The 27,101-nt window shown below is 37.2% G+C and overlaps 1 protein-coding gene across 2 annotated transcripts in view; it reads left to right on the forward strand.

Moving 5' to 3' along the window:
* The window catches only part of dpf1 (double PHD fingers 1), a 47,981-nt gene that overhangs the window by 8,694 nt on the left and 12,186 nt on the right, over window positions 1–27,101 (forward strand). For both annotated transcript variants that reach the window (XM_056262452.1, XM_056262453.1), the window contains exons 2-8: window positions 4,795–4,824; window positions 10,404–10,564; window positions 10,666–10,773; window positions 11,373–11,500; window positions 14,016–14,105; window positions 16,768–16,846; window positions 17,631–17,762. In XM_056262452.1, the coding sequence (XP_056118427.1) occupies window positions 4,795–4,824; window positions 10,404–10,564; window positions 10,666–10,773; window positions 11,373–11,500; window positions 14,016–14,105; window positions 16,768–16,846; window positions 17,631–17,762 (728 nt within the window). The remainder of the gene's footprint in view (window positions 1–4,794; window positions 4,825–10,403; window positions 10,565–10,665; window positions 10,774–11,372; window positions 11,501–14,015; window positions 14,106–16,767; window positions 16,847–17,630; window positions 17,763–27,101) is intronic.

Here is a 27,101-nt window from a genome sequence, read left to right on the forward strand (position 1 = left end):
TGACACAGTGCAGCCTCTAGAGGGAGCTCTCTGTTACTTTTCAAAAGGACAACTGTTAATTGAGACTAATTGGCACTGTAGGGAGTTTTCTGGTAGTGTAGTATAATGAGGAATACACCAGTAAGTTTCAAGACAAATTTGGACAACATCTCCCTCTGCCTCCTCGCTGGTTTAAATTAAATAGGCTACAGAAGAAGAGCTAATTTTGGAGGATGTTCTATTTTTGAGGGTCATAGTTGAGCTTTGCACAGGAGTGACAGTGTGGATGCTCGAAGCGCTCGTCTCCAATCATTTATTTTTTTCCCCTTCTCTTTTGGTTTGGGGAAAAGGCACCATGCTCTTGAGGTTCTTGTTTTTCTTTGTTTAGCAAGTGTGTGTGTGTGTGTGTGTCAGCCTGGCTTTCTTTGTGTAAATTGTAAGTGGTTATTACATGCATGCATTCATATTGTATCAAGCATGCGTTATCAATGCTGAACACATTTTATTGCAGGATCTGACATGTTGAAAATTCCCTGTAAAGGCTTTAGCTGCAAAGAAAGGACTCTTTAAGTGGGCAGCAGCTACCAAAAATAGCTTTAAGAAAGTAGATTATAATTTGGAGGCTTTCTTTCATTAGCCTTTGCTTTGATATATGCTTCCAATATAGCAACACTGTGCAGCAAACTCAAATGTAATGAAAATTCAAGAGTAATTGCCTCAGATGTATCTGATTAGATCTGTGCTCCATTTGTCACTGATGCTGACAAATTGAAGTCCGGCCTGAAAGGTTTTGTCCAAATTCTCCTTCACAATAACATAGTCACTCACTTCTATTAACTCTTTCCTCACCAGTTTTTGTGTGTGTGCTTAAGTTGCCAACCAGCGCCACTGCGCCAGCATTTTTGATCATTCATTTTCACTAAACTTTCATGGCCCCCAGAATATATCGCATTTTTGTCAAAGACTACGTCCGGATTGGATTCTGAATAATGATCAAAACATAGAGTAGATTGAGTCCATCAACACCCCCAAAGCTTCACAGTCCTATAGCTCGTCCTGGGACAACATTTCGTTCAGTAACATTAGGCAGTTTTGATTTATATGCAGTTTAATGTTTGATGATCGATCGCGCTATTTTACATGTGCATAAGCAATGCTTCTATGGCTGTGTCCGAAATCTCCCACTAATCACTATATAGTGGACTATATAGTGAGCTCGCCATTTTGTAGTGCTGTCCGAATGTATAGTGATGATTATTATACCCTATAGTCCACTCAATGTATCCCAGAATGCATTTTGAAAAGTAGTGTACAACCGATGGTCACTAACCCAAGCCCTACATACCATCATGCATTGCGCTGATCGTAAAAGACCTATCAGCATCATCTTCATCTTTAACTTATTGCTAGCGTAGCAAGAACAGCACGTCGTTTTCTGTGTCTAGAAATCCTGTTTCTTTTGCTAATCCGCAAAATCTTCTGAATCACGAGAACAAACAAACAAAAAAAGATAAATATTGAGTGGCATCTCCACAGAGTCTAAAAGCTGTTTTATTAAGAGTATTATGAGCAAGATATTTGATAACGTAGATCTGTTTTTTTTCCCCTAATATCGACAGGCAAGAGAAAACGGTGTGGCGCGAAAATGAAAATATATGAAATATGTGTATTAATTTTATTTATGTTTATAAGTTATAATCATGTGTGGAGTAACGCATTATAACAGAAACGGCCAGAAATGACTTTTAATTTTACAATTTTGGAGTTCGCTCAATATAATGTAATGTAAAAAAAAAAAAAATTAGCCCAGAGCTGGCTCGGCACCAGCTGACAGATGATGGCGCGTTTAAATAGTGTGACAGTAATGACGTAATCAACGGCGCCGAGAGACGATCGAGTAGTGTCCGAAAGTGGTGTTTCTATATGCTGGTGAGCTCACGATATAGTGCTCTACTCCCTACATAGGGGTTAGGGAGTAGTGGTTTGAGTGGAGATTTCGGACACAGCCTATCACTTGTTTCTGCTTCTTCTTCGCTGTGTTTTGATCCAGAGATTCAGTACTCTTTCAGAAGATGCGTAATAGCGCCCCCCTACCCTTTAACAGTGAAAACGTGGATTGCCGGAAAATTCCATCAATGGGGAGGAAAGAGTTAATGAAATCCATAGGCGCTTATTCACAGTCGAACATTGGTCACCGATGATATGAAGAATTGTGATTAAATTACAGAAAGAACTGCAGGGAACAGTGTTGATCGAGCAAATTGGAATTCACAGAGTTCGGCCTACTTTCAGACTGTATTCCATATGGCAGGCTTTCGTTCGTCTTCCAGCAAGACACATTTCACAGCTTTCAAGGCCACTGCCACAGTATAATATAATGAGATTGTGTAAAAAAGCAAACAAACTGAGAGCGGCCATTTTCTACAGCTGTCAACTTATTACTGAAAGCCAGACTTGTTCCACTAGCACACACACAGGAGGAGTGAGGTGATGGAATGGAGAAGGGGGGCTTGACGGCTCTGTGCTCAGACTAGAAAGAGGCAGAGGGGGGAGGGAGCATTGGCTTGAACCTCAGGGGTGAGTTGCTTTGCATTTGTGTCTTTTTTCACTACCCATTTCCTTCTAAGGCTTTCAGGTCTCTGCCCAAGTCTACATCACAGTAACTCACTTTTACTTTAAATTATTGAGAAAAAATTTGCATTCTATCTGCATGGGTCAGGAAGGACTTGCCAACATAATTGTGACAAGTAGGACACAGTCGCCAAGTAGGACAAGGACTGCCACTTAAAAATAAATAGAAGGAAACAATTATCAATATGAACTCATTGATTATATTATATTATTTAGTTTGTATATTTAGATTTCAATAATACATCTATAGTTTTTATATAGTCAATAAAACTATTTAATTCATGAAAATAATAAATTTTTAAATCACTTTTGAAATTGACAAATAACTGTTTATTTAAATGTCAAAAGCTTATTGGCTGCTCTGTGTGAACTGTCCGATGACAATGTGACTAGCAAGGAAACGAAAAACAATAAGTGCTTTGTAAAAATGCAATTTAATTCAGTGTTTCATTTAAAAATTATTTAACATTTTACTGTTAAAATTTGTAGTATTTATTACTGTTACTACATATTTACTACATTTTAAAACATTGATTAAATAAACAGTTTAAATATGTCTGTTTATCAATTTGATTTATTTACAATTTTATTCATTAGTACATCGTACATAAACAAATTAAATGTCTTAAGAAAAATGTATATATATGAATGTATTAATGCAGTTTTTTTTAATGAAGGGAAAGAGCAATATTATCATTCATTATCAGTATAAAAACAATAAAAGTCGATGAAAAAGTGCCCACAAATAGTGTGTCTTTTTTTTGTTCAATAAATAAAGTATCTGCACATTTTGAACTCTAGTGTTATTCAAAAAATGTCATGTAGGCTACTTCCATAGTACATATTCAAAAATCATGGTGTCATGGTATATATTTATTACTGTATATTATATTATTTTTTATTATATTGTGCACAAAATATATTGTTTGAATCAGAAATGGTCACCAAACTAAAGTTAATTTGTATTTACCTCCTGCTGTGGTTTCTCATTGGTCAGTTAGATCAAAGTGAAATCATAACACTCAGCATCAATTGTCTCAAGGCTAAAATCGAATTCACACACACACACACACACACACACACACACACACACACACACACACACACACACACACACACACACACACACACACACACACACACACACACACACACACACACACACACACACACACACACACACACACACACACACACACACACACACACACACACACACACACTGACCTTTCACTCCCTCTCAGCATAGTTTTACTCACAAAGAAGTGAAAGCGCTTCCTCATGGCACACTGGCATACACACTTTTCCCCGTGGATGCCATTCCTGGCCAGCTCTGCCCGCACACAAGCCAAACTCTGGTTGGTTTGCTTCAGGCTTTTGCTTCCTCTTATTGATTTTTCTTATATTAGCTAACCTCACCCATTTCTCCATTCTGTCAGCTTTCCTCCAAGATGATACCCAATTTTTTTGGAGCTCCCATACAGCACGAATACAATGACTGCAAATAATGCATCTCTCAGTAATGTAGTTAAAAAGGCAATAAGAAATGTTTTCTGTTTGCTGCTATTCCTGTCAGCTGTAAAACGGCATGCCGCTGCCTCATGCTGCTTGTGTGGCAAGTCAGAAAACACTGTCAATGTATCCGATCCTAGTTTCAGAGTCGGATATACGCCAGGCCTGTTAATCAGCTGGTATGACTTCCTTTCCTTTCCTTTCCTTTCCTTTCCTTTCCTTTCCTTTCCTTTCCTTTCCTTTCCTTCTTTCTCTTTCTTTCTTTCTTTCTTTCTTTCTTTCTTTCTTTCTTTCTTTCTGAAACATTCTTCAGAATATCTAATTTTGTGTTCCACAGAAGAAAGGAAGTCATAAAGGTTTTTAACGACATTGAACGAAAGTTTCTTTTTTGGGGGGTGAACTATCCCTTTAAATTGTATTACATCATTATATTGGTCATATAGGTCATCCTGTTCTTTAAATATTGGCATTAGAAAAAAACTATAGGTTGACCATGGTTAAGAGTCTTTGTCTGTAGTTCATGGTATTGCATTTAGCAATTAATGCTGGGTCATTTTTCTGTTAATTTAACATAGTTCGAATGGAATTCCATCTTATTTAATGCATAAAAAATGAGATATTTTCTGCATCTGCTCATGTCTGTTTCTGTCTTTTTTTTCTCCCTCTTCTTAGGCAATCAAGTGGAACCGTCATAAAAAACAGGTATGCTTGTTAAATCCGATACACTGATCTAATCTTCCTTCTCCTCACTGGTGCATAGTCATACGCAGAACACAGAGTGTTAAAGTGCTGTCACATTTACTATCGCCTTGGTGAAATTTCGTTGGCATAGTACAATAGGAATCCACACAATCTGGAATTTCAATTGAGGGCGGAAAAGGTTCCCACTAAGATTTCGCATTGGGTTCAAGTTGGTAGTGAATTGGCTGCATTGACCAACATAAAGCTGTTTGGTTTAAAAGTGCCCTCAGTGGGAGCTGTGCTTCATACATTGCTACACTATTGACTTTTTTTTTTTTTGCCCATTAAATTTAGCAGTAACTCCACTAGTGTGGCCACACTTTAAACCACCAGCAGAAGTGGGCTCATTGAGACAGCGTCGATTGATTTGAGGAACCTATAAACACGTTGACAGTTTAAGTAACTGTGACTTACTTGCTCAACATGGCTAAGATTCTCTTCAAACGGTTGCTCCACAAAAGCTGTTTACCTGAAAGAGAAAATGACTATAGAAGAATACATTTTATGCTAATCCATGCCATGGCGCCCCTTGTGGCAAAGTGGAGAATGCAGCACGTATTTGGATTTACATGCTAGCGTTCTATGGAAAAATAAAATATTATTGTATAATTAAGAATTCCATCCCAAGAATTCCATGTCAAGATTTATTAATTTGTTCCCTCATTTTAGATGAATCGTGGTCATGTTGTACTAATTTGTTTAATCATTTTAGTTATATCGTGGCCATGTTCACTAATGCATTACCTAATTTTGATTTAGTTAAATAGCGGCCATGATGAGTGATAGTTGGCCATAGGGGTGTCACGATTCTCCAAACCTTCGATTCGATTTAATTTTCAATTCTAAGGTCACGGTTCGATTCGATTCTCGATTTTTACATCTATTTATTTTAAAGCACAGGTTGCTATGCCATTTTTAGACTAGACTTTTATGCAATATAATATCTGACCTTTGTTCGCAATGTACCAACTACATTGTCAAATTAAAAAAAATTATTAACAAGATAAAGTGCTTATAATATAATATAATAACTTATCTTTAGTCAATTGGAAACTTAAGCAAAATAACCTGCCATAGTTTCTCTTTTGTAACTGCAGTCTTCTTCACAGAAGATGACATTCAAATTCACAAAACAAACAAACAGTTGTTGGTTTAACAGATAAATCCATGTTTGTGTGGTGCCTGCGGAGATGCCCTGCCATGTTAGTCGTGCTGCCAGTGGAAGAATATGGTACACGCACATAGCAGAGCTAGCAAACTGGCTTTTTTGAAGCACGAACATTGAACGCGAACGTTGTCAACATAACTCACTGGAAATCCAAAATACTTCCACACCGGCGACTTCAATGAAAGAGTAGAGGGTTCAAGTTCTGTCGATGGGTCTCCTGCATCTGCTATCTGTTGACTGGCTGTAGCTAAGTTAAAGGAGGTTGACTCGCAGCACTTCAACACGCGCGTTTTTTTCCATTTGGCACGCCGACCGGACGTGACATGGGGGCGTGGCAGCATCAACGATTCCATTTTTTAATTCGAAGTTCGAGTTTGTGACTTAATTTCGGTCGATTTCGATTTAAAATCAAAATTTAACACCCTTAGTTGGCTATGATTTAAAGTGTTAGTTCACCCAAAAATGAAAATTATGTTATTAATGACTCACCCTCATGTCGTTCCAAGCCCGTAAGACCTCATAATTTTCCGACATAATTTTCATTTTTGGGTGAACTAACCCTTTAACTCAAACGATGAAACAAATTAGAAGGCCACGATTTCTCTAAATAAAATGAGGGAACAAAACAGGCTTAGGGTGTATTCACACCTGCCTTGTTTGGTTCGATTGAATCGAACTCTAGTTCGTTTCCCCCCTTGGTGCAGACCTTTTGGGCAGGTGTGAATACAGCAATCGAACTCGGGTGCGGACGAAACAACCGAACCGAGACCCAGCTGAAGAGGTGGTCTCGGTACGGTTCCAAACGAACTCTGGTACGGTTCGTTTACGGTGTGAACATGAACCGACCCAATTGCAAGAAAGCACTGCGCCTTTGAGTTAAAAGGCTTCCGTAGTCGGAGATTTTGGCATAATGGTTTGTGTTATTGTTGTTCAAGTGCGAAAGAGAATTCCATTCCGGCGCGCTGTCTGGCCACACGATACTGTTGCGCGTCTTTCTGCGCGCCGTGTGTGCGTCATTGGAATGGAATGAATGAATGAGCGTGTGCATCAGGACATTCACATACAGCGCGTTCTCTTTAGTCTAATCGCGCATAGATGCAAAAAAAGCATTTGCAGTTCATATAATACTCGAATAGTCGAAGTTGCATTATGGGAAAGTGATCTGTTGTAGCCTACTACATTACATCTGTTGCGCGTCTTTCTGCGCGTCGTGTGTGCATCATTGGAATGGAATGAATGAATGAGTGTGTGCATCAGGACATTCACATACAGCGCGTTCTCTTTAGTCTAATCGCGCATAGATGCAAAAAAAGCTTTTGCAGTTCATAACGATAGTTACAATACAAGGATGACGCTGCATTAAACTGGACAAACTTAAATCGCAAGCGTTAACATTGACAGCACTTGTTAGCAGTAGCCTATATACAATAAGAATCTCATTATTTGAATGTGTGAACATAGCCCCTCTCTATGAATCAAAACTTTATACCTTATCCGTCTTCTGCGCAGTTTCTTCATATTGCGTTTGTACAGAATAACACAAAATTAGTAAAATAACAAATATTGCAGTACGAAATATCTCCATGCTGAACCTTTTTTGCACTTCCTGATTTCCCTACTTGAGAATCCTTGTCCAATGAATGGACGACTTTAGCACACGTGTGGTTTTGTTGACAAATTTTGGTTCACTTGCAAAAAGAGCAGTGTGAAAGCGAACCGTACCCAAAAAAAAAAATTTATTTGGTCCGGACCAAAGCAAGTGAACTATCGGACTTTCCTGGTGTGAATACACCCTTAATAAATCTTGGGACTAAATGAAGGAACAAATTAGTACAATGTTAATAAGTTGTAAGTAAGAACAAATTTGTGGCCACAATATATATATTTTTTTCTTCTCTTCTGCATGTCATGTGCGGGGCTCCATATATTTCAGATATAATTGATTGCTTTTTCATTGTGCTCGTGGGATATGAAAACAAACTATGCCATACAGAGAAGCCACATTATCTCACCGATTAAGGAAGTTCTTGAGGGAACTGCTGTTTTGCACCCAACTCCTTTCAACTGTTGGAGAGGCCCATAATGGACTATTCTGTTTAAAACATTCAAACTCCAATCAGAAAGCCTTTCAGAAATTGTTCGAAAACAGTCTTGAATGCTCATTTAAAAAGATCTTACCCTGAAAAACAATTTGTCACATATCACAGAGGCTCCAAACTTTGTTTTTTACTCGCTCTCTGACCTTTAGATATTGCTGGTCCATTGTGTGAGATTGACCACAGAATGAGTATCTGCTGTGTGTAGAGGTGTTTAAATGGAGAACCTCAGCACTTCACCACAGGACTTAATATTTCCTCTCAGGTGGACCTGAGCACATGACATTCGATGCACTGTAATTTACTGCCCCTGCACACTTAGTGACTTTTCAACCCACATGTTGAGGACTGATTCCAGCCCACACTGAATGACCAAGATGTGGCCACCAAATCAAACATGGTCTAAATTAGATAGAAAATGTGTTTTGCTCTGGCCGCCATTTTGTTTGGAGAAATGAGGGTTATTTATTTCAGTCTGACTGAGTTGTTAGTCTTGTGCCACAGGGCTCTTCATCATTCCCCCGCAAGGAGAAATGGATGAGTTCACCAATCACAATGGATTTACACTTACAGCATCAAAATCACCTCAAGCCTCTGTCAATTTGTTATCAGGCTTGTTTTAGGGATGCAGTCATTGTTGCATGATGCAATTTTCCTCCATTTCTCACTCCTGTTTGCAGACCAGCGCTTTTGATTTCAATGAAACAAACGATGACGCATCAGCAGAAACCAGTCAGACTGTGTCCCAAAACTCCTGTCCTCTCCAATACTTCCATAGGGTTCGTTTTTACAATAGCTTATGACGTAGCAGGGAGTTAACTGTCTTTTATTCAGCTGGTTTGCAAAAAGAAAAAAGAAGAAAAGGCAACTGCGAAAGAGAAGGGTTAAGAAGACTATTGTCAGGACTTTTTAAGCACCCCCAATTATTTCTGCACTTTTGATCTTTCCTTATGTTAACAATGAGAGAGAAAACATTAGAGAATAACCTAAATGCTGAATAAACTAGCAAAATCAAAGGAATATCTTGACTAAATTCGATGACACTTTGATTTATAACTTTGCCAATCATTATTACATGTCTCACTTTGAAATAGCGGATTTTGATTGGTCATTTGACATTCTGTGCTAGTTTTATAATTACTTCTAATTGTCCTTGAATTATGGTTAAAGCGTACTGCTGAATGTACTGACAAGCATTTATGGTAAAATATACTTCAAAGTTCAATGTCATTTCTGTTAAAAAATTAACGTTATTACTGTAGAAAGTGCACGCTTTTTAAGTGTACTTAAGTGTGTTAAGAAACATGTAAGTGTACTCTCTTTAAGTACACTTGAGTGGCCTTTTATTTTATTAATATTGTATTATTAGCAATTACAGTTTAAATATATATATTAGATTTGAAATAAACTACAAGTGCACTACTTTTTCACAAGGGAGCCTCCCATCCACCCACGCCACAATTTAAGAAATCTCATTAAACTCTGAGTCATATGTTTTCACATATTCAAATTTGAATGTAAATTAACTACTTATCTGTAAAGCAATATACAACTGTTGCTACTGACTTATTCATGAGTTATTATAAAGTGTTTCCCTGATCTTAAAATTGTTTTACAAATACAGCAGTTTGCTAAGCAGGTTTCTCACTGCAGCCTCAGCAATAAAATCCCTGCTGGTACTTTTGTCCTGACCAGTTTCAAGCATGCAAACGAACTCTTGAGGACAGAACTGTTGACTGCGTGCTTTTCCTCCCCCCTAGATGAACCATTAATGCTCACCACAGTTCTCATGGTGCAGTGTTGTTCCTACCTGACCCTTTTATCCACGAGTGAGATTCTGTACAGTATATACTCCAATGCATTGCTATGATATGTTGCTAACAGAGCTGGAAATGTATTTACCTCCTGCATGTCAGTACAAAGAGTTCTCCGCATAGAAGGATGAAAATTTAAAGACCCCTTGAAGTTACTTGGACAAAAATCTGTTTAGCGCAACATGACTCATCAATATTTTTTACTTTAATTTCCCAGAAGAGAGAGACTGTAAATTTTGAATGCGTATGTGCTTAAATATGAATTTTCTCAATGTTTAAGTGTTCTCTATAGATGGCTTCGAAACTAACACACACGGATTAAATCCACAAAGCTCAAATTTCGATTTCATTGGCCTTTAAATAATAAATATTGTTTTTAATTAGTTGTTTGAGCAGTGAAATCAATCGTTCTTAGATTCATGTGTTTGTTGTAACAGATTTCCACTTTTTAATTGTTTCCAGCCTTGGTGAGGAGTTTTACCGCGAGGCCATAGAGCACTGCCGCAGTTATAATGCTCGACTTTGTGCTGAGCGCTCCATGCGCCTGCCCTTCCTCGACTCCCAAACAGGCGTTGCACAGAGTAACTGCTACATATGGATGGAGAAGACCCACCGTGGGCCAGGTGTGTGTCTATGTGTACAGTATGTCGTACTACATAGGTGATTTTGAGGTTTTGGATGTTTAGGCCATGTTACCATCCGCCTCTGGTTCTGTTTGACCCAGGTGTGGCTCCAGGGCAGCTCTATACCTATCCAGCACGTTGCTGGAGAAAGAAGAGACGGTTAAACATCTTAGAGGATCCACGTCTTGGACCCATCGAGTTTAAAATCGGTGAGAGCTGGTGTTGACGAGAAGGACACACATAAATCTTTTATCCATTTTTAGGGGGATTTTTGTATGTTGTACAATTGTATTTTCTGATTCAACACCCTAAAAACTTTTTTTTTTCAGTCAGTGAAAGAAAAACAGAAACTTAAGGTATCTACTTAGTCTGATTTTACAGAAAAAAAGACACAACAACAACAACAAAAAACCACACAAATGACCATTCTTCACAAGTTTGGGATTTAAAAGATTTCTCTTATTTAAATTAGTCTCTTATGCTCACCAAGGCTGCATTAATTTAATCAAAAATACAGTAAAAGCAGTAATATTGTGAATTATTATTACAATTTAAAATTATTGTTTTCTATTTTTATATATTTTAAAAGTAATTTATTCCTGTGATGCAAAGCTGAATTTTCATCATGATTATTCCAATCTTCAGTGTCACATGATCCTTCAGAAATCATTCTAATATGCTGATTTGATGCTCAAGAAACACCTGTTGTTTCAATTTTCAAAACAGCTGGGCTGCTTAATATGTTTATATGTTTTATGAGCTGAGTAGAAATGCCTTGGCGTAATAATTGTTTCTGGTGTGTGTTTAGACTATGAAACAGCACTAAAGAAGGAAGGGGGTGTTCCTGAGGGTCCTGTGCTGGAGTCACTCCTCAGTGGAGAACTGCTGGATAAGAAAGTTGAAACAAAGGAGGAGGAACCCATGAGTGAATGCCAGGTAAGAAAGATTCCTCCACTATGGAGTTGTTCCCCCTAGAAAGATTTTGTATCCGCACACTCAACAGTCAACTAGATAAGAGTTATTTTACACACTATGGCCTTGAAGTACACACCAAGACACTGTCCCTTTGTGTTGGGAACAAAACAACATATTTTGTTGATGGAACAACATTCCTGTCTGAAAATTTAGTCCTAAACCTAACCCAACCCTAACTTATCCCTAAAATCAGAGGGAAATGATAGGTGAATAACACTTAAGCCTAAACATGACATAAACTGTAAACTTGCCCCTCAAATCTGATTTTTATTGGAATGTTGTTCCAGGATCAACAAAGATGTTGATCCAGGAACATGTTGTACTTGGTGAAATCACGTTCAACACTCCGGTCTGGGTTTCTGTCTGCTCTCTTCTGCCGTCTTCCTCTCTTTTACTCTTTCGCTCCCCTTCTGATTTCTCTGTACTTGTGTCTCTTTTTGGCAGTAACACAAATCCCTGCAGGGCTGACACACCCCCACATCTTTGTTAACTACAAAGTGTGTATACTTGCGAGTGTATTTTTGTTATTGTGTGTGTGTGTCCGTGTATGTGAGTAAGTTTGATAAAGTTATTGTATTGATTTTGTGGAGAGTGGATGCACATTTTCAACGTGTCTGAGTTTACTGGTACTTATTTTTGACCGTGTTGACGTGCGAATGCTTCAAGATCCTAATGAACCAGTCTGCCAGTTGATTAAGCTTTCACTAGTGTCATCACCCTCACTGTTTTGCACACAACATGACATCTATCCCAGGGGTGGACAGTTAACCAATTAGCACTTCAATTAAGAGTCACTCTTTAGAGCGCTCCTTCCCCTGGGAGCGGACCTGTGATCCTGCTGCTTGTATCGCCTCAGGTCCCTGCAGGAGTTAAAAAGCTATGCGCCTCCCTGCTACCTCTGTTCACTTCCCACAGCCACATACTATGAGTAGTACATTTACAGTTGTGCACTTTCAAGGTAATCAACACAGTTAAGGCTCTTCAATATACTTCAAGCGAAACTGAAGAATGAACTGGTGTGACATCATTTCCAACTAAATCAGGCCAAATCAAAGTTTGTTTGGAGATTGTTTCAGAATTTCAAAATGGCTATTTTCAAAATGGTCCATGGTAATTATGTAAATGGGGGTGGTTCTGAGACTCTGCCTTCTTTGACGTGGAAATCTTCTCTGGTTCATTTATTCTGTTCAGTCTGTTGAGGTCAGTTGCGAGTAAACACATGAACACACTGGAGAGCTGGTTTTTTTTTCAAGTTTAATACTGTAAAGGTGCTTGCTTTAAAGCAATCTAGTGTATAAAGTGCTTTTAAAATAAATGTGACATGACTTGACTGATGTGCCTAATTGCAGAGCTTGTACAAACATATCCATGTTGCTATGATGCTTTCTTAACATAACTGTTTTGTTGTGTTTATTTCATAATTGAGAGGAAAGCACATAGTACACCATATTCATTTAAACACCGCTCTAACAGTTTGGGCGGCTGTGAGTGTATCAGAGCCACTTTAGCAACATTTTGTCAAAATTTCCAGAGGTGTGTGAGGTGTGTGCTATTACTTTTTTAAGTGATCAGACCTACGAATTCCACCTGACAGACAGGTGAAGAAAATTAGGGATGCACCAATAGTCTGGCTGTTATAGATAAGTAGATTTTTTTTTTCATGTTATAAACCCATAACATGTCTTGTCCTTTCACTGTAAAGTTCCGCTTTTTTCAGGGAGGAGGCACAACTTCTGTACTTGGCCTCTAAGGAAAACAGGATTTGGTTCCATAATCACATTTCCACCCATATTAAATGTGACATTAAATCTATATTTAGTCTAAATAAATTAAAAAATAAAAACAAAAATCAGTAATTTTGAATTATGATGTACAGTATGAAAATAGATATGGATATTCAGTTTACGATTTGTTAAAGATTACATTTAACAATTAATGTGTTTTTTAGGGTGTGCATTGTTCACCAAATTTCCTTGTGTAAAATCCAGTTATTTCAATAGGAAACCAAGCGACTGGGACTTTGGTGTGAGGTTGAAAGATTTCTCAACTGGTTCAAAGGCGTTATGCATTCGCCGCATTGACCAACAACACAAAAAGCTGCTCGGTTTGAAAGTGACTTCTGTTTGAGCTGTGCTTCATAAGTTACTTCACTATTGACAATAGACAATGGACTTTTTTTGCTTGCGAGATTTCACAGAAAGACAACAAAGGTAACCTAAATGTTAAAAATACTGTCAACTAGATAATTTAGTTTGTTTGTGTGTTTATTCAAGCAACTGTAACCCTGTGTCCGCTGGGTAAACCTGCACAAATTGCTTAATGCCATTACAAGCTCATGTTTATTGTGAACCAATATAAAACTTTTTCAATATATATTTTTTCTTTTAGTCTGTTATTCATTCCTGCTCCAGATTTTCAAGTGTTGTTCATACAGTACAGCTGACTCATATGTGCTGGTCTTTCCTTGTGGTCACAGAAGCTGCTGGTGGGAGACTTTCCTCACGAGCTGGACATGGAAGAGATGGAAGAGGACGTTCCCAAACGCAAGAATCGCACCAAAGGACGGGTAAAACACATGCAGCTATAACATGTTCTGCTTGGACCTGCAGTGACTAATTAATTAGCATGAATCATACTAATACTAGAGTGAATCATCAGGTTTTGCAGGCTGATTACTCACAATGCCCTAAGATTCAACCGCTTTTGCTCCAGAACTCATTATAAGAACTCATTTATTCCGAGCCAAATGTATATGGTCCTGGGTTGTATTTTTATATTAGTAGTTTAGATGCTATTAGATGTATTTTCTAGAGTTTGATTAGGCATACAGCCTCAGCGGACCTATTATGCCCCTTTTCACAAGATGTAATATATATACAGTATACAATATACAGTAAGTCTCTGGTGTCCCCAGAATGTGTATGTGAAGTTCCAGCTCAAAATACCCCACAGATCATTTATTATAGCTTGTCAAATCTGCCCCTATTTGGCCGTGAGCAAAAACACGCCGTTTTTGTGTGTCCCTTTAAATGGAAATGAGCTGTTGCTCCCTGCCCCCTTTCCAGAAAGGGGTGGAGCCTTTACAGCTTGTGCTTCGAATACTCCGGCAACAACAAAACTGGAGAATGTCACGCAGCCAAAATGTCAGAAATTGTCAGAAGCGATGTTCAGCCTTCCTTACATATTCGAAACAGAGTTGGACACTGATGGAGAGACTCAGAAAGAAGTTACAACTTTTATAATCCAACTGGATATATCTGAACGGATAGTGGATACATTTAAAGTAGTTTTTGTGGAGTTAAGTTGATTCAACTTATCGACTAGCATGCACCTTCATGTTAATCTAATAACAACTTTTGTGCAAATCCAGCGTTGAACTGACCCTAGTTTATGAAGCAGTCCGGCATAAAATGATTTGCGCAAATATATAACACTTTAACGACGCACATTTCCTTCATAACCGAAATTCAACCACAGTGTCCTCTGTGGCTCAGATGCTGGGAATGTAAACAACAAAAAATACTGAAAGCATTTTTGCCTTCTTTTAGAAGTCGATAAGCCACTTTGCTATCCTAACTATGTATTATTATTAATTTATTTGTTATTTACATTATGTACATTATACTTCTTGCATTTAATATTGTTTTGTTTCCTTCTGTCTGTGATCCCGTCAGAACAGAACTGTTATAGGCTACATTGTTGGCTTGCAACTGACCAGTTGAGAACCACTCCTCTAGGTAGCAATTAAACCCACAACCCAAATTGAATGTTTTAATATATCGCAGACCTGTAGGTTTGCAGTGAGCCCCACAGGGTCTTTGTTTAATCTGGGATTCCTGTTTCTTCAATGCTGCGTTCTGAACAAAGCAGGCCATTGTAGCTCATCAGCCATTGATCCATTATGGCTGTTTAGTACATCTCCAGGTTTGATCCCTGAGTACCTTTCATCATTGCGTTCCACTGGGTTTGCGTTGATTCAAAGCAGCTCCTTCCCAACAGCCATGAAAAACATCCTTTTTATACCACTTTAAAGACAACACCTGATGTCTGATAGCACACTGAAAACATGGTTAAGTTCATCTGTAATTATAACCCCACATACATGAAAGGCTTGAATTGTAAGTGGTTCTGTGCAGAAATGCATGCAAGCTGCAGTAGCCTATAGCCATGAAATAACCACAGCCTGAAGAAGAAAAACTGCACAGATAGCTATTTTTGTTGAGGAACAAGGTTCTTGTGTGAAATAAGACTTAAAAAAAAAAACTGGGCATTTGGTTTTAAATATGGTGTATGATGAATTTTACATGAATTTACATGAAAAATGTATACTTTTTTATGCAGAAATTGGTGTTTGACAAACTGATTAGACATATTGACTTCTCTGCCATCAAAACAACAATTGCCACATGGCACCATATAATATGGTAACCATTTTATTTTTTCAGATAAATTTGTAGAATAAATATTGACATTAAAATGTAAATCTATTTATTACATAATATTTGATATTACATAATGTAATATAGTATTCTGGGAAAAGAGGAATGTATCAGAGAACGTATTCTACCTTAGTCAAGAAAAGGAAAATTAATTGATTACATGTATAAATAAATTAAATACATATTTCTAAAGGTTGATTATTATTAAAATGTAATGTGTCTGCATAAGATGTGTATGAAAACATTAATTCATACTGAATTTTTTTAATGTTTTACTTAAAACGACAGTTACGTCAGTTTCTTAGAATTTCATTCTATTTGAATTCTACTTCTAAATTCAAGTTTGAATGGCAATTGTTCATTCTGTTTGCTATGTTAATTCAAATTCAGCAAATTTAAATGTCGATGTATGGTGCGCCGTGCACGACCCTGGCAGAAATACATGCGACTTTCAGTATTGTAGTCTAGCAGAAATACATACGAGGTTGTCTCCAATTCACTCCCTAGATTCTGTCACCTTCTGCGCTGTTAATTGGGGCACACTTCTTCCTCTAAGATCTCTCACACGCCACATAGTTAGCTGGCAGTATGTAGAAGAGATGCTGTGATAATTGTGTGCTAGGTGTAATTAATGCTGTGTAAGCGGATTTGCTTAAAGCTTGATGAAGGAAGTGGGGGGTGCGCCGCGCCGCAAGGCCAAAATAACGATGGTTTTCTACCTGCACCTGTGTAAAATAGACTGGTCGCCAACTGTAAATTAATCTGTGTTTACATGTCATTTTTGTCCAGGCATGTGGTGTTGGGGGGATGAGAAAGAGACAGGACCCAGCATCCCTAGAGGATAGAGACAAGCCATATGTGTGTGACAGTGAGTATCATGCACAAAACAACCAAACACAGAATATAACTCTATATTCATTACCAAACCCAGCATTGGGGAAGGAGTGGTAGAACTACAGATATAGCACCATATAGCCATATAAACAATGTGTACAATGCAATTCCCCTGGTAATGGGATTTTTAATGTCAAGTTTCATTGTGGCGACTTATCTTGCATGGTGTGACAATATTCTCTACTGTTATCTTAAACTGTATCTTTTCTCATGAGCAATAACGGCGGAAATGTTTATATACATGATTGAGGATGGATCAAATATTTATTTAATAAAAAATGTATTATATTTATAATAAACTAAATATAATAAATGTTTAAGTTGAAGTTAATTTAATTGTAATTATTAAATTATAACAAATTAATAATAATATTATAATAAAATATGTATATAATAGCTTTTAGTGTACACAAATAATACTTATTTAATTAAATTAAAATTAAATTATACAATTGAACAATATAACAAATTAGTGATGATAATAATAAAATATATTATTATGTATATAATAGCTATTATTATACTAATATAGTTTGAATTAAAAAAAAATGTATTACTAAATTATAATACTACATGAATTAAAATTATTGACAGTAAATAATGATAACAACATAAAACAACAATAATACAAATTGTATATAAATATAATGATACTCATAATTCATACTTTTTGTTCATAACAAGATTAACCAAACTCTTGTACACATTCTTACAGTTTTTTTGTCTTTTTGTTTCCTTGTGTGTTCCTCTGTGTTTAGTTTGTGGGAAGCGCTACAAGAACCGTCCAGGTTTGAGTTACCATTACACTCACACACACCTGGCAGACGAGGAGGGTGAGGAAGACTCCGAGCGGCACACACTGCCCTTCCAGCGCAAGAACAACCACAAACGTGAGCCCAGCATCAGCCTCAGCCATGGATTACACACTCATACCACAACCCATAGAGTAAAACTATTCTAACACAGTTAACCCACTCTCATACCCCTTTTCCACTGACCCGGTGCTGGTGCTGGAGCCGCTGTTCAATCTGGCCCTGTTCCACACATTTCCAATGAATTAAAGGTGGTTCTGGCCTGGACGTAATTCTGACTCTGCTGGTCTTAAACCAGGCACCATTATCGCCAGGGACCAGGGGCGGGATACCACTTAAAGTTTCCAAAACAACAACTCATGACAGAACTAGATCGTTCATTATAACCAACAAAGCTAACTGGAAGTGCCCAATGCAGCAGTTGACATCCTGTTTTGTCCTTTTTTGTTCCTACTTTTGTTGTGCTGCAAAGCTACTCCAGCCACTTTATTTTCCCCATCTGTCTGAAATAAAAAGATTTTATTTACAAATATGTGTGAATTGATTGCTATGATTTTTTATTCATTATATATTGAATATTATAATAATATTAATCGTTTTCTTCCTTCTTTGTTTTTAAAGCATTGTGGTGAATTAACATCGTTATTAAGTATTTTGTCATCAACATCAAAGCCTGGATCCATTTTTTTTGGTTTCTATGGGTCTCCATAGAAACAAATATCTGGTTCTGAAGACGTTAACACACTAAAATCTTGTAATTATGGTAATTACGAGCGACACGATATGAACAAAGCAAAAGACTTCTAAACAAAGCTTGTGTTCATTCACACTGCACACAAATCCGATTTGGATTCAGTGTCCGCTTTGTCATTTCGCAAATGATAAAATTTGATCCATTTGTTGAGATGTTGTCAATATCCGTATCTACTTCAGCTACTAATTAAATAATCAGCCAGAGCAATGCCAAGAGACTTTCTCATAGAACAATAAATAGTAACTGTCAATGTGGAAAAACAAGATGGAAATTTTGCATCTGCTCATGTTTTTTTGTTACATCTCACCACGGTGCTGATGTCCCGAGGCATTTTTTACATATTCATGCATTTACAGTGTCAAAAACCTGCAATGTCCAATGACAAAATGATTTGAAATCCAATGGACTGAGACATTTAAAAAATATATATTTGGATTGAGTTTGTAAAAATCACATTAATGTGTTTTTTTTCTGTTCAAACTAAATGGATTTGATTCTGATATGCAACAAATCAACCTATCTAAAAAAAAAAAAAAAAGAGTCTTTTTTGTCTTTGAAAGATTATGTATTAACATAGTTACTTCATCGTTCGTCTCTAAAGTCAGTGAAACGTGGTAAAATTCTGAGAGACGTCCCTGAGCACCAGCACCATTTTGGTGGAAAAGGGTATTAACCATCTCACACATGCATTACAATGAGTCACACAGCAGTTTTCGTGATCAGTATTTGGTCGTTTTTCAGCAACATCCTGAAAACAAGATACATTTACATGAGAAGCAAAAAATTTTAGCAAAATGTGTCATCAGAGAATATATCTCAAATGACTTGTATTTCTCTATTTTAATATATTTTACAATATAATTTACTCCTGTGATGCAAAGCTGAATTTTCAGCATCATTACTCCAGTCTTCAGGGTCACATGATCCTTCAGAAATCATTCTAATATGCTGATTTGCTGCTCAAGAAACATTTCTGATTATCAATATTGAAAACAGTCGCGCTGCTTAATATTTTTGTGAAAAATGTGATACTTTTTTTTCAGGATTCTTTGATGAATAGAAAGGTTATTTGAAAGATATTTTTTTTTTATGATTGATTTAATCTGTCCTCGCTGAATAAAAGTTTAAAATTCTTTCTTTCTTTCAAAAAGAAATAAATAATTAGAGCACAAAAAAAAAAACAGGTTGCCAATATATATTTGTTAAAAATAAGTCGTCCACAGTTTTACTGCACATGTAAAATTGATCATGTTTTTATACATTTTTAGTTTTGAGATTTTTACTGGTAAACGAGACAAAAACACAGATTTGGAAAATGCTTTGTTTTGCAGTGCACAGTGTATCATGCTAAAGTCATGTGACAGTATCAGTATCGAGATCTTCCACCACTTGTTTATGGCTTTGTTGTGTTCAGTCTGTAGCCTTTCGCCTGACAAAGACAAGGTAACAGTGACCTCATTGCAGCGTCCTTGTGAAATCATGCCCATTTGCCTCCCAGAGTTATCTGGCTGAGTGCTTGGCTGAATTGGCCTGCCCATCGCTCTGTTTACCCCTCACCGCCACTGGCTTTTTGGTTTCGAAAGCTGGTTATAAAGAAAAGTGCAGAAAATTAGGGCCGTGTTCAATTTTGCAGGATTTTTCAGACAGAGCACAAACGTGAGCATCTGCAGGAAGGTACGTTTTCTCATTTCACACACACACACACACCCCATATTCCCATACTCCACCACGAGCGATATTATTAATAAGAGAGGTTTTAATGAAACCTAGATCCATGCATTATTCATGCAATATTTAGACCAAAAGAGAAAGATGTAGATGTAGGCGCGATAACTAGGGCCACCCAACTCAAGATGGTGAATTGGAGCCAGACCAAATCCCAAATTCTCATCCTCTGCCGTTATTTCGTTTTACGGCTGTGTGCTACCTCTCTCTGTTCTATCAGTTTGATGAATGACAGATTATTCAGCCAAGAGATGAGATTTCACCTCTCATTCTTGCTCTCTCTTTCTCCTTTCTAGTTTTTGCTATCCCTTTCTCGCTTTCTCTCTTTTTTTTCCACCACCCTTGTCTTTCTGCCTATGCTTCTCCTCTGTCTCCTTTTGATTTAAGATTCATCTATCAGTTCTCTGTATTTTCCCCCCTCTTTATTTATTTCCACTGCAGAAGTGAGGCTGCTTGGCTGAGATGAGTGACTGCATTAAAATTCATGCCTGCTCATATTCTTTTTCATATAGTGTTGTGGTGCTGCTGGTCGGACGGAGGGGGTTTTGGGGGCTGTCCAGCAGGGCATGGGGGAGGGGTGCTGTCTGGTGTCAATGTGTAGGGTAGAGGGGTAGATGGTGGGGGGGGGATCGCTGTTTGCATTTGAGGTCGACCCTCTAGATGTGCACCTGAAAATTGGATTTTGTGATTTGAGAGTTCTAGTTAAAATCCACCCCCACACGCACACACATATACAAGCACTCTGCTCTCACATAATGTTTGGCTGTTAAAAACAGCCTACATTTTAGAAGATTTAACCCTAATTTCTTACAATAAAAATACTTTTTCTGAATTTTAAAGTGAAATGAGTGCAGACTACACCATCTGTCGTTTTCCAGTTATTGAAACATCCAGAAAACAAGATAGATTTGTGTGAGTAGCGAATTTTTACATGAAACGTTTCATCAGAGAACATGTCTTAAATTACATGTATTTTTCTTAACTCATTGACAAATCAGAGCTGACTGCGCTTTTCGGGAGGCGGGTTTTAAAGAACCAGAAACTAAAAGCGTTCAGACATCCGGTGAAAACAGGTGCTGCAACTATGTCAATTATAAAATAAAAAAAATACGTTTTTGAACATTAAATGATGTAAACGTATTCTAGTAGAGCCCATAGATACAATTATGAACCTTTAAATAAGCATAATAATACCATTTTAAGCATACATCTAACAAAATTCAGTGATATTTACACTATCGTTTAAAAGTCTGGGGATGGTAAGATTTTTTAATGTTTTTGAAAGAAGTCTCTAATGCTAAGGCTTCATTTATTCAATCAAAAATAAATAGATATTGTGAAATATTACAATTTAAAGTAACTGTTTTCTATATTAATTTAAACTTTTCACTGTTAAGTCACAGTATACCATTGTCATTTAATTGTTAATATATAAAAGTACAGCAAATAGTAGCCAGGATTATACTGTAAATTGATAGAACACACTTTAAATGTTTATAGTGTGTGTTTCATCAACTACAGACACTTTTATGTCCCAGGAGTATATATTTTTTAATTAGCTGATTTCAATTGTTTTCTTTTTTCAACATTCATTTTCATAAATCATTTTCATTTATGTAAAGGTACACTATGTAACTTTTTTTTTGTTCAAAAGTAACAAAATTCAAATAATGAGTCAATACAACATCAATCCTTCTACCAAAATGTGTTTTAACATTTAACTATGGTACGCCTATTATTAACTACGGCCTATTATAAGTATTTATATTTTAGACCTTAAATGATGGTCTTAATGGAAAAATGCGTACATGCGTCACTCGGCCGTGTGTCTCGTCATATCCGTAAATAGAGAAAAGTTGCTCCGGCTACTGTGACGTGTGTATGGTGTGAGTGGCAGAGGTAAGTTGTCTAAACGAGGGGTCGACATGGAGCCGCTAAATCTCGAACTCGACTCTGGCAAATCACCCGTTTTAAATAAACGCAGACAAAAGAGAATGTGACAGAGCTCGTAATAAAACAAGAATCAACATTGGTTTGACATTTTGGAGATGAGGGAACTAAGGGAATTGAAATGTAAAGGTGACGTGGAGATGGCGTTTTTTATTACTTTTTTTCTTTTCATTATTAGGATAACCATATTCATCCGCACTGTAATGCAGAGCCGAAGCACAACCAAAACAATGTTCTTCTGCAAAATGCATGCAATTTGGTTTTTAACCAACAGAGGGCCAAAAGTTAAATAGTGTAATCATTTTTTAAAAATGTTAAGATTCGTTTTTCAACATTTATTTTGTATCAGTGTTATTTTAGTATTGTATTTCAGCTTTATTTCAGTTAACAAAATCTTTCATTTTTCATTTAATACCTCTGTTTTATATCTTGTATTTGTGCTACTTTACTTTTGTGAGACATTTTATTCCCCATTTTAAATAAACTTGCCACCACTGAATGTTTTTAGGCAGCTGCACAATACATCATTTGAGATGTGGTAGAAATGTTCAGAACTAATTTATATAAAAAATGACAATTCTCCTGGACATTGGCCATTGTTAGTGGACAAGTAAACTAGTTAGAGTGTACATTGAGATTCAGACGGAGGTTTCTGGAGACAAGCGGTCAGCAGGAGGACAGTTGAAGGGGTAGCAGTTTTTTTTTTTTTTGTAGAGATGGTAGTGGGGGTTGTTTTTCATTGCATTGAAGGTCAGATTTGATCTTTCTTTCTGTCTGTTTGTTTGCGTTCTACATTCATTCCTAAACTGTATTTCTTTTCCCTCTTCCCCTTCTCCTTGCTTTTCTTTTTCTCCTCCACATGTGACACATGCACGCACACCTGAGTAATCACATACTCTTTTTTTATGAACAATTGCAGTGATTATGGCTGGTAAGCAAACTGCTCTGAAAGCTCGGAATGACTCCCTTCTTCAGATGAATTCCCTCATGCTGTTTGTACGAGAGGAATCGTGATTGTGAGGCTGAATCACGGCACAAATAATAATGGCATATCAGCACACCTGGGAATGAGAGGAGGCTGAACTTATCATCAACAGCAGCACAACAACCAATTGCAATAAACTGATGCCAAAAACCATCTTGGTTAAAATAAAGAAACAACGAATAGCGTTATGCCTTAAAGAGACTTTAAACAACACTAGATGGCGTAACATAAATCTCATGCAGGCTGTTTCACATATATTATTTTTATTTACAACTAATGGTTATTTTATAATTATTTGTGTTTCATATTTAAATATGTATACTGTGATGATGATGTCACTAGACATGTTATAGATTTCTCTAATGCTTAAATGCCTTAGTGGTAACATTTCTCCTGAACTCTCTATATAGAACTCTCTATAATGGATTATAAAGGTATTTTGAAGGTATTATATAATTTATCTCATTATATAAAACATCTGATAAATATTCTCTTATATAATACCCTCATTATAATTCTAGAATTTAGTACATTTATTTGGCTATTGGTTAACACTATCAAATAATCCACCCAGATTAAGTGACATCAGCAGCAGAACATGTTACTACATTTTGAATAAAGTCAACAAATCATTCCCGGTAATATATTTGACAATAAAAAAATAGTTCACAATAAAACGAAGAACATGCATTAAGAAAGTAGAGTAAAATTTTATTTGATTTTGATGTTTTAGCTATGCACTATTCTCTTTAAAAATTAACAGGTAACTATTGCAGCGTATTATAACTGCCTTTACAGTTGCTACCTTGGTAATGCGTTATATAAAAATGACTCAATAAAGTCTAATTTTATGCTAGACTCAGGCAATTTCGGAAAAAGCTCAAGTATACTTCTTCGTATGAGTTTACCTGTCTCCACTCCGCGCTCCGCTAGGCCCCGGTCGCTACCTGCCACAGTTGCACTTCTGTCTGCTCCGAAACAAAGCAGGAAGAGCAGTGGCCGTTGCCTAGTGACGGTGTTGCCATGGAGACTGGCCAGCCAGACTCTCTCTATAAAGAATAGGTTGTTATATGTACATCTAGAGCGGGGAAGGGAGGGGAGGCAGTGGAGTTAGGAGTTTCAGGTTTGAGGATGGAGGGGTAGGGAGGTTCATTAAATCAGAGAAAGAGAGAGACTTGCTGAATTCTCTATGATTTGGCATACATATTAGACCAGACAGTAGTGTTGTATTTTACTGCGTTCTGCCTCATTTGCTATTCTGTATTAAGAAGAGGGCCGAGGGCTGTTTGGCTAGACTGGGGCCTTAGGAAAATGCATGAGAAAATGAAAGATTGTTCTTTTCTTTTTCTTTTCTTCACTTTCTTTCTCACATGTACATGTAAACGTCCTCGTATAAAAAAATGTAGTACTAAAACCTATTTAAAAATAATATTTTAACAATTTGTTTTAACAATTAATAAAATATGTAGTATTATATATATATAAGTAGCGTGCAGTGGTGTTCTAAAATGAGGAGGCAAAGTCCTCATACTTTTTTTTTTAAACAAAAAATGTAAATTAAAATTTTTTATTTACATTTGAATTTAAATCAGATGTAAATTCATGTTACACTTAATGTTGTCACATTTCCCTGGTTAAATAAACATTACATCAAAATTCATATACAATGTAATTCATGTTATTTTTATTAAAACCAAGTATAAATCTCATCAATTTAGTGTTTTTAAGCATTTTTACATTTATTCCAAAACAACAACTAACTGTAGTAAAAATATAAATAATTTATTTTATTTGTGAACTAATGTTCAGCTTTTCTTTCTAAACAGTCAACTTATTTTCATCAGTCATCAAGCTCGGTAAACACTGGTCACAGACACGATGTACCTTTAATTTCACCAAGCTGATTGCTCCACATTCATCATGTTTTCAGGACATTTCAAGTTTGATTTTGGCATGACTTAAAGCGGTAATATCTGAGTTATTTACTTATTTTTTTTAATTAGTCTTCCCATTAATGCCATCATTTTTCTTCATTTATAAAAGGTAGATTCTCGAACGCGCACAAAAACGAGGCGGGATTTATTGCATGAACCATTTATATACAACCATAACCAATCATATCCAATCACAGCGCTTTACCTCCTCTCACGTGACTTTCCCCCATTCATTCTCAATTAGCCCCCACCAAATCCACCACACACTTTAGGGGGTCTGTTAAAAGTCAATGGGCTCAGGGGAGGCAAGAGAGACGCGGACTCCTGCTGTAACTTTACTGATGTCGCTGTTAGAAAAACGAGTGATTTGTACACTTTTTAATGTCACATTTTGTAATATTTGCGTTTTTGTTTTGTTTTGTAATAGGTTACTTTCTCACCCAATTTTTTTAGGAGGCACTGCCTAGCTTGCCTATAACTTGTATTAAAGTGGAAGAAAAGCCCCGCGCTCTGCGCTGCCGCATGAACAAAGGCGCTACAGCGATCTGTCACATTCACATTTAAAAACGTCAAAACGCCATTTTGACTTAAACGCACAGAATGCACAGAATTTGAAAACTGAGCCTTTCTTATCAGAAGTAACAAAGCACAAAGATCTTTGCGATTATTAAATGGGAGGCACGCTACAAATAATGTTTGGTGTAGGGAAAAACCACGGACCTGGCAAATGACTGAAACTACAGCTGATTCATAGGGTCAAATAGAGCTTGCTTTAACGTAGAGCTTCCTGTAACAAAGTCCGATAGTGATAATGACTGATAGCGATTATTGGCCGATACATTGGTGAATCTCATATATATATATATATATATATATATATATATATATATATATATACACTCACCGGCCACTTTATTAGGTACCCCATGCTAGTAACGGGTTGGACCCCCTTTTGCCTTCAGAACTGCCTCAATTCTTCGTGGCATAGATTCAACAAGGTGCTGGAAGCATTCCTCAGGGAGTTTGGTCCATATTGACATGATGGCATCACACAGTTGCCGCAGATTTGTCGGCTGCACATCCATGATGCGAATCTCCCGTTCCACCACATCCCAAAGATGCTCTATTGGGTTGAGATCTGGTGACTGTGGAGGCCATTTTAGTACAGTGAACTCATTGTCATGTTCAAGAAACCAATTTGAAATGATTAGAGCTTTGTGACATGGTGGAAGTAGCCATCAGAGGATGGGTACATGGTGGCCATAAAGGGATGGACATGGTCAGAAACAATGCTCAGGTAGGCCGTGGCATTTAAACGATGCCCAATTGGCACTAAGGGGCCTAAAGTGTGCCAGGAAAACATCCCCCACACCATTACACCACCACCACCAGCCTGCACAGTGGTAACAAGGCATGATGGTTCCATGTTCTCATTCTGTTTACGCCAAATTCTGACTCTAACATCTGAATGTCTCAACAGAAATCGAGACTCATCAGACCAGGCAACATTTTTCCAGTCTTCAACTGTTCAATTTTGGTGAGCTCTTGCAAATTGTAGCCTCTTTTTCCTATTTGTAGTGGAGATGAGTGGTACCCGGTGGAGTCTTCTGCTGTTGTAGCCCATCCGCCTCAAGGTTGTGCGTGTTGTGGCTTCACAAATGCTTTGCTGCATACCTCGGTTGTAACGAGTGGTTATTTCAGTCACTGTTGCCCTTCTATCAGCTCAAACCAGTCTGGCCATTCTCCTCTGACCTCTGGCATCAACAAGGCATTTCCGCCCACAGAACTGCCGCTCACAGGATGTTTTTTCTTTTTCGGACCATTCTCTGTAAACCCTAGAGATGGTTGTGCGTGAAAATCCCAGTAGATTAGCAGTTTCTGAAATACTCAGACCAGCCCTTCTGGCACCAACAATCATGCCACGTTCAAAGTCACTCAAATCAACTTTCTTCCCCATACTGATGCTCGGTTTGAACTGCAGGAGATTGTCTTGACCATGTCTACATGCCTAAATGCACTGAGTTGCCGCCATGTGATTGGCTGCTTAGAAATTAAGTGTTAACGAGCAG

The sequence above is a fragment of the Rhinichthys klamathensis genome, unplaced genomic scaffold (assembly GCF_029890125.1).
Source record: "Rhinichthys klamathensis goyatoka isolate OS25496 unplaced genomic scaffold, OSU_Roscu_1.1 h1tg000192l_1, whole genome shotgun sequence".
NCBI lineage: Eukaryota > Metazoa > Chordata > Actinopteri > Cypriniformes > Leuciscidae > Rhinichthys > Rhinichthys klamathensis.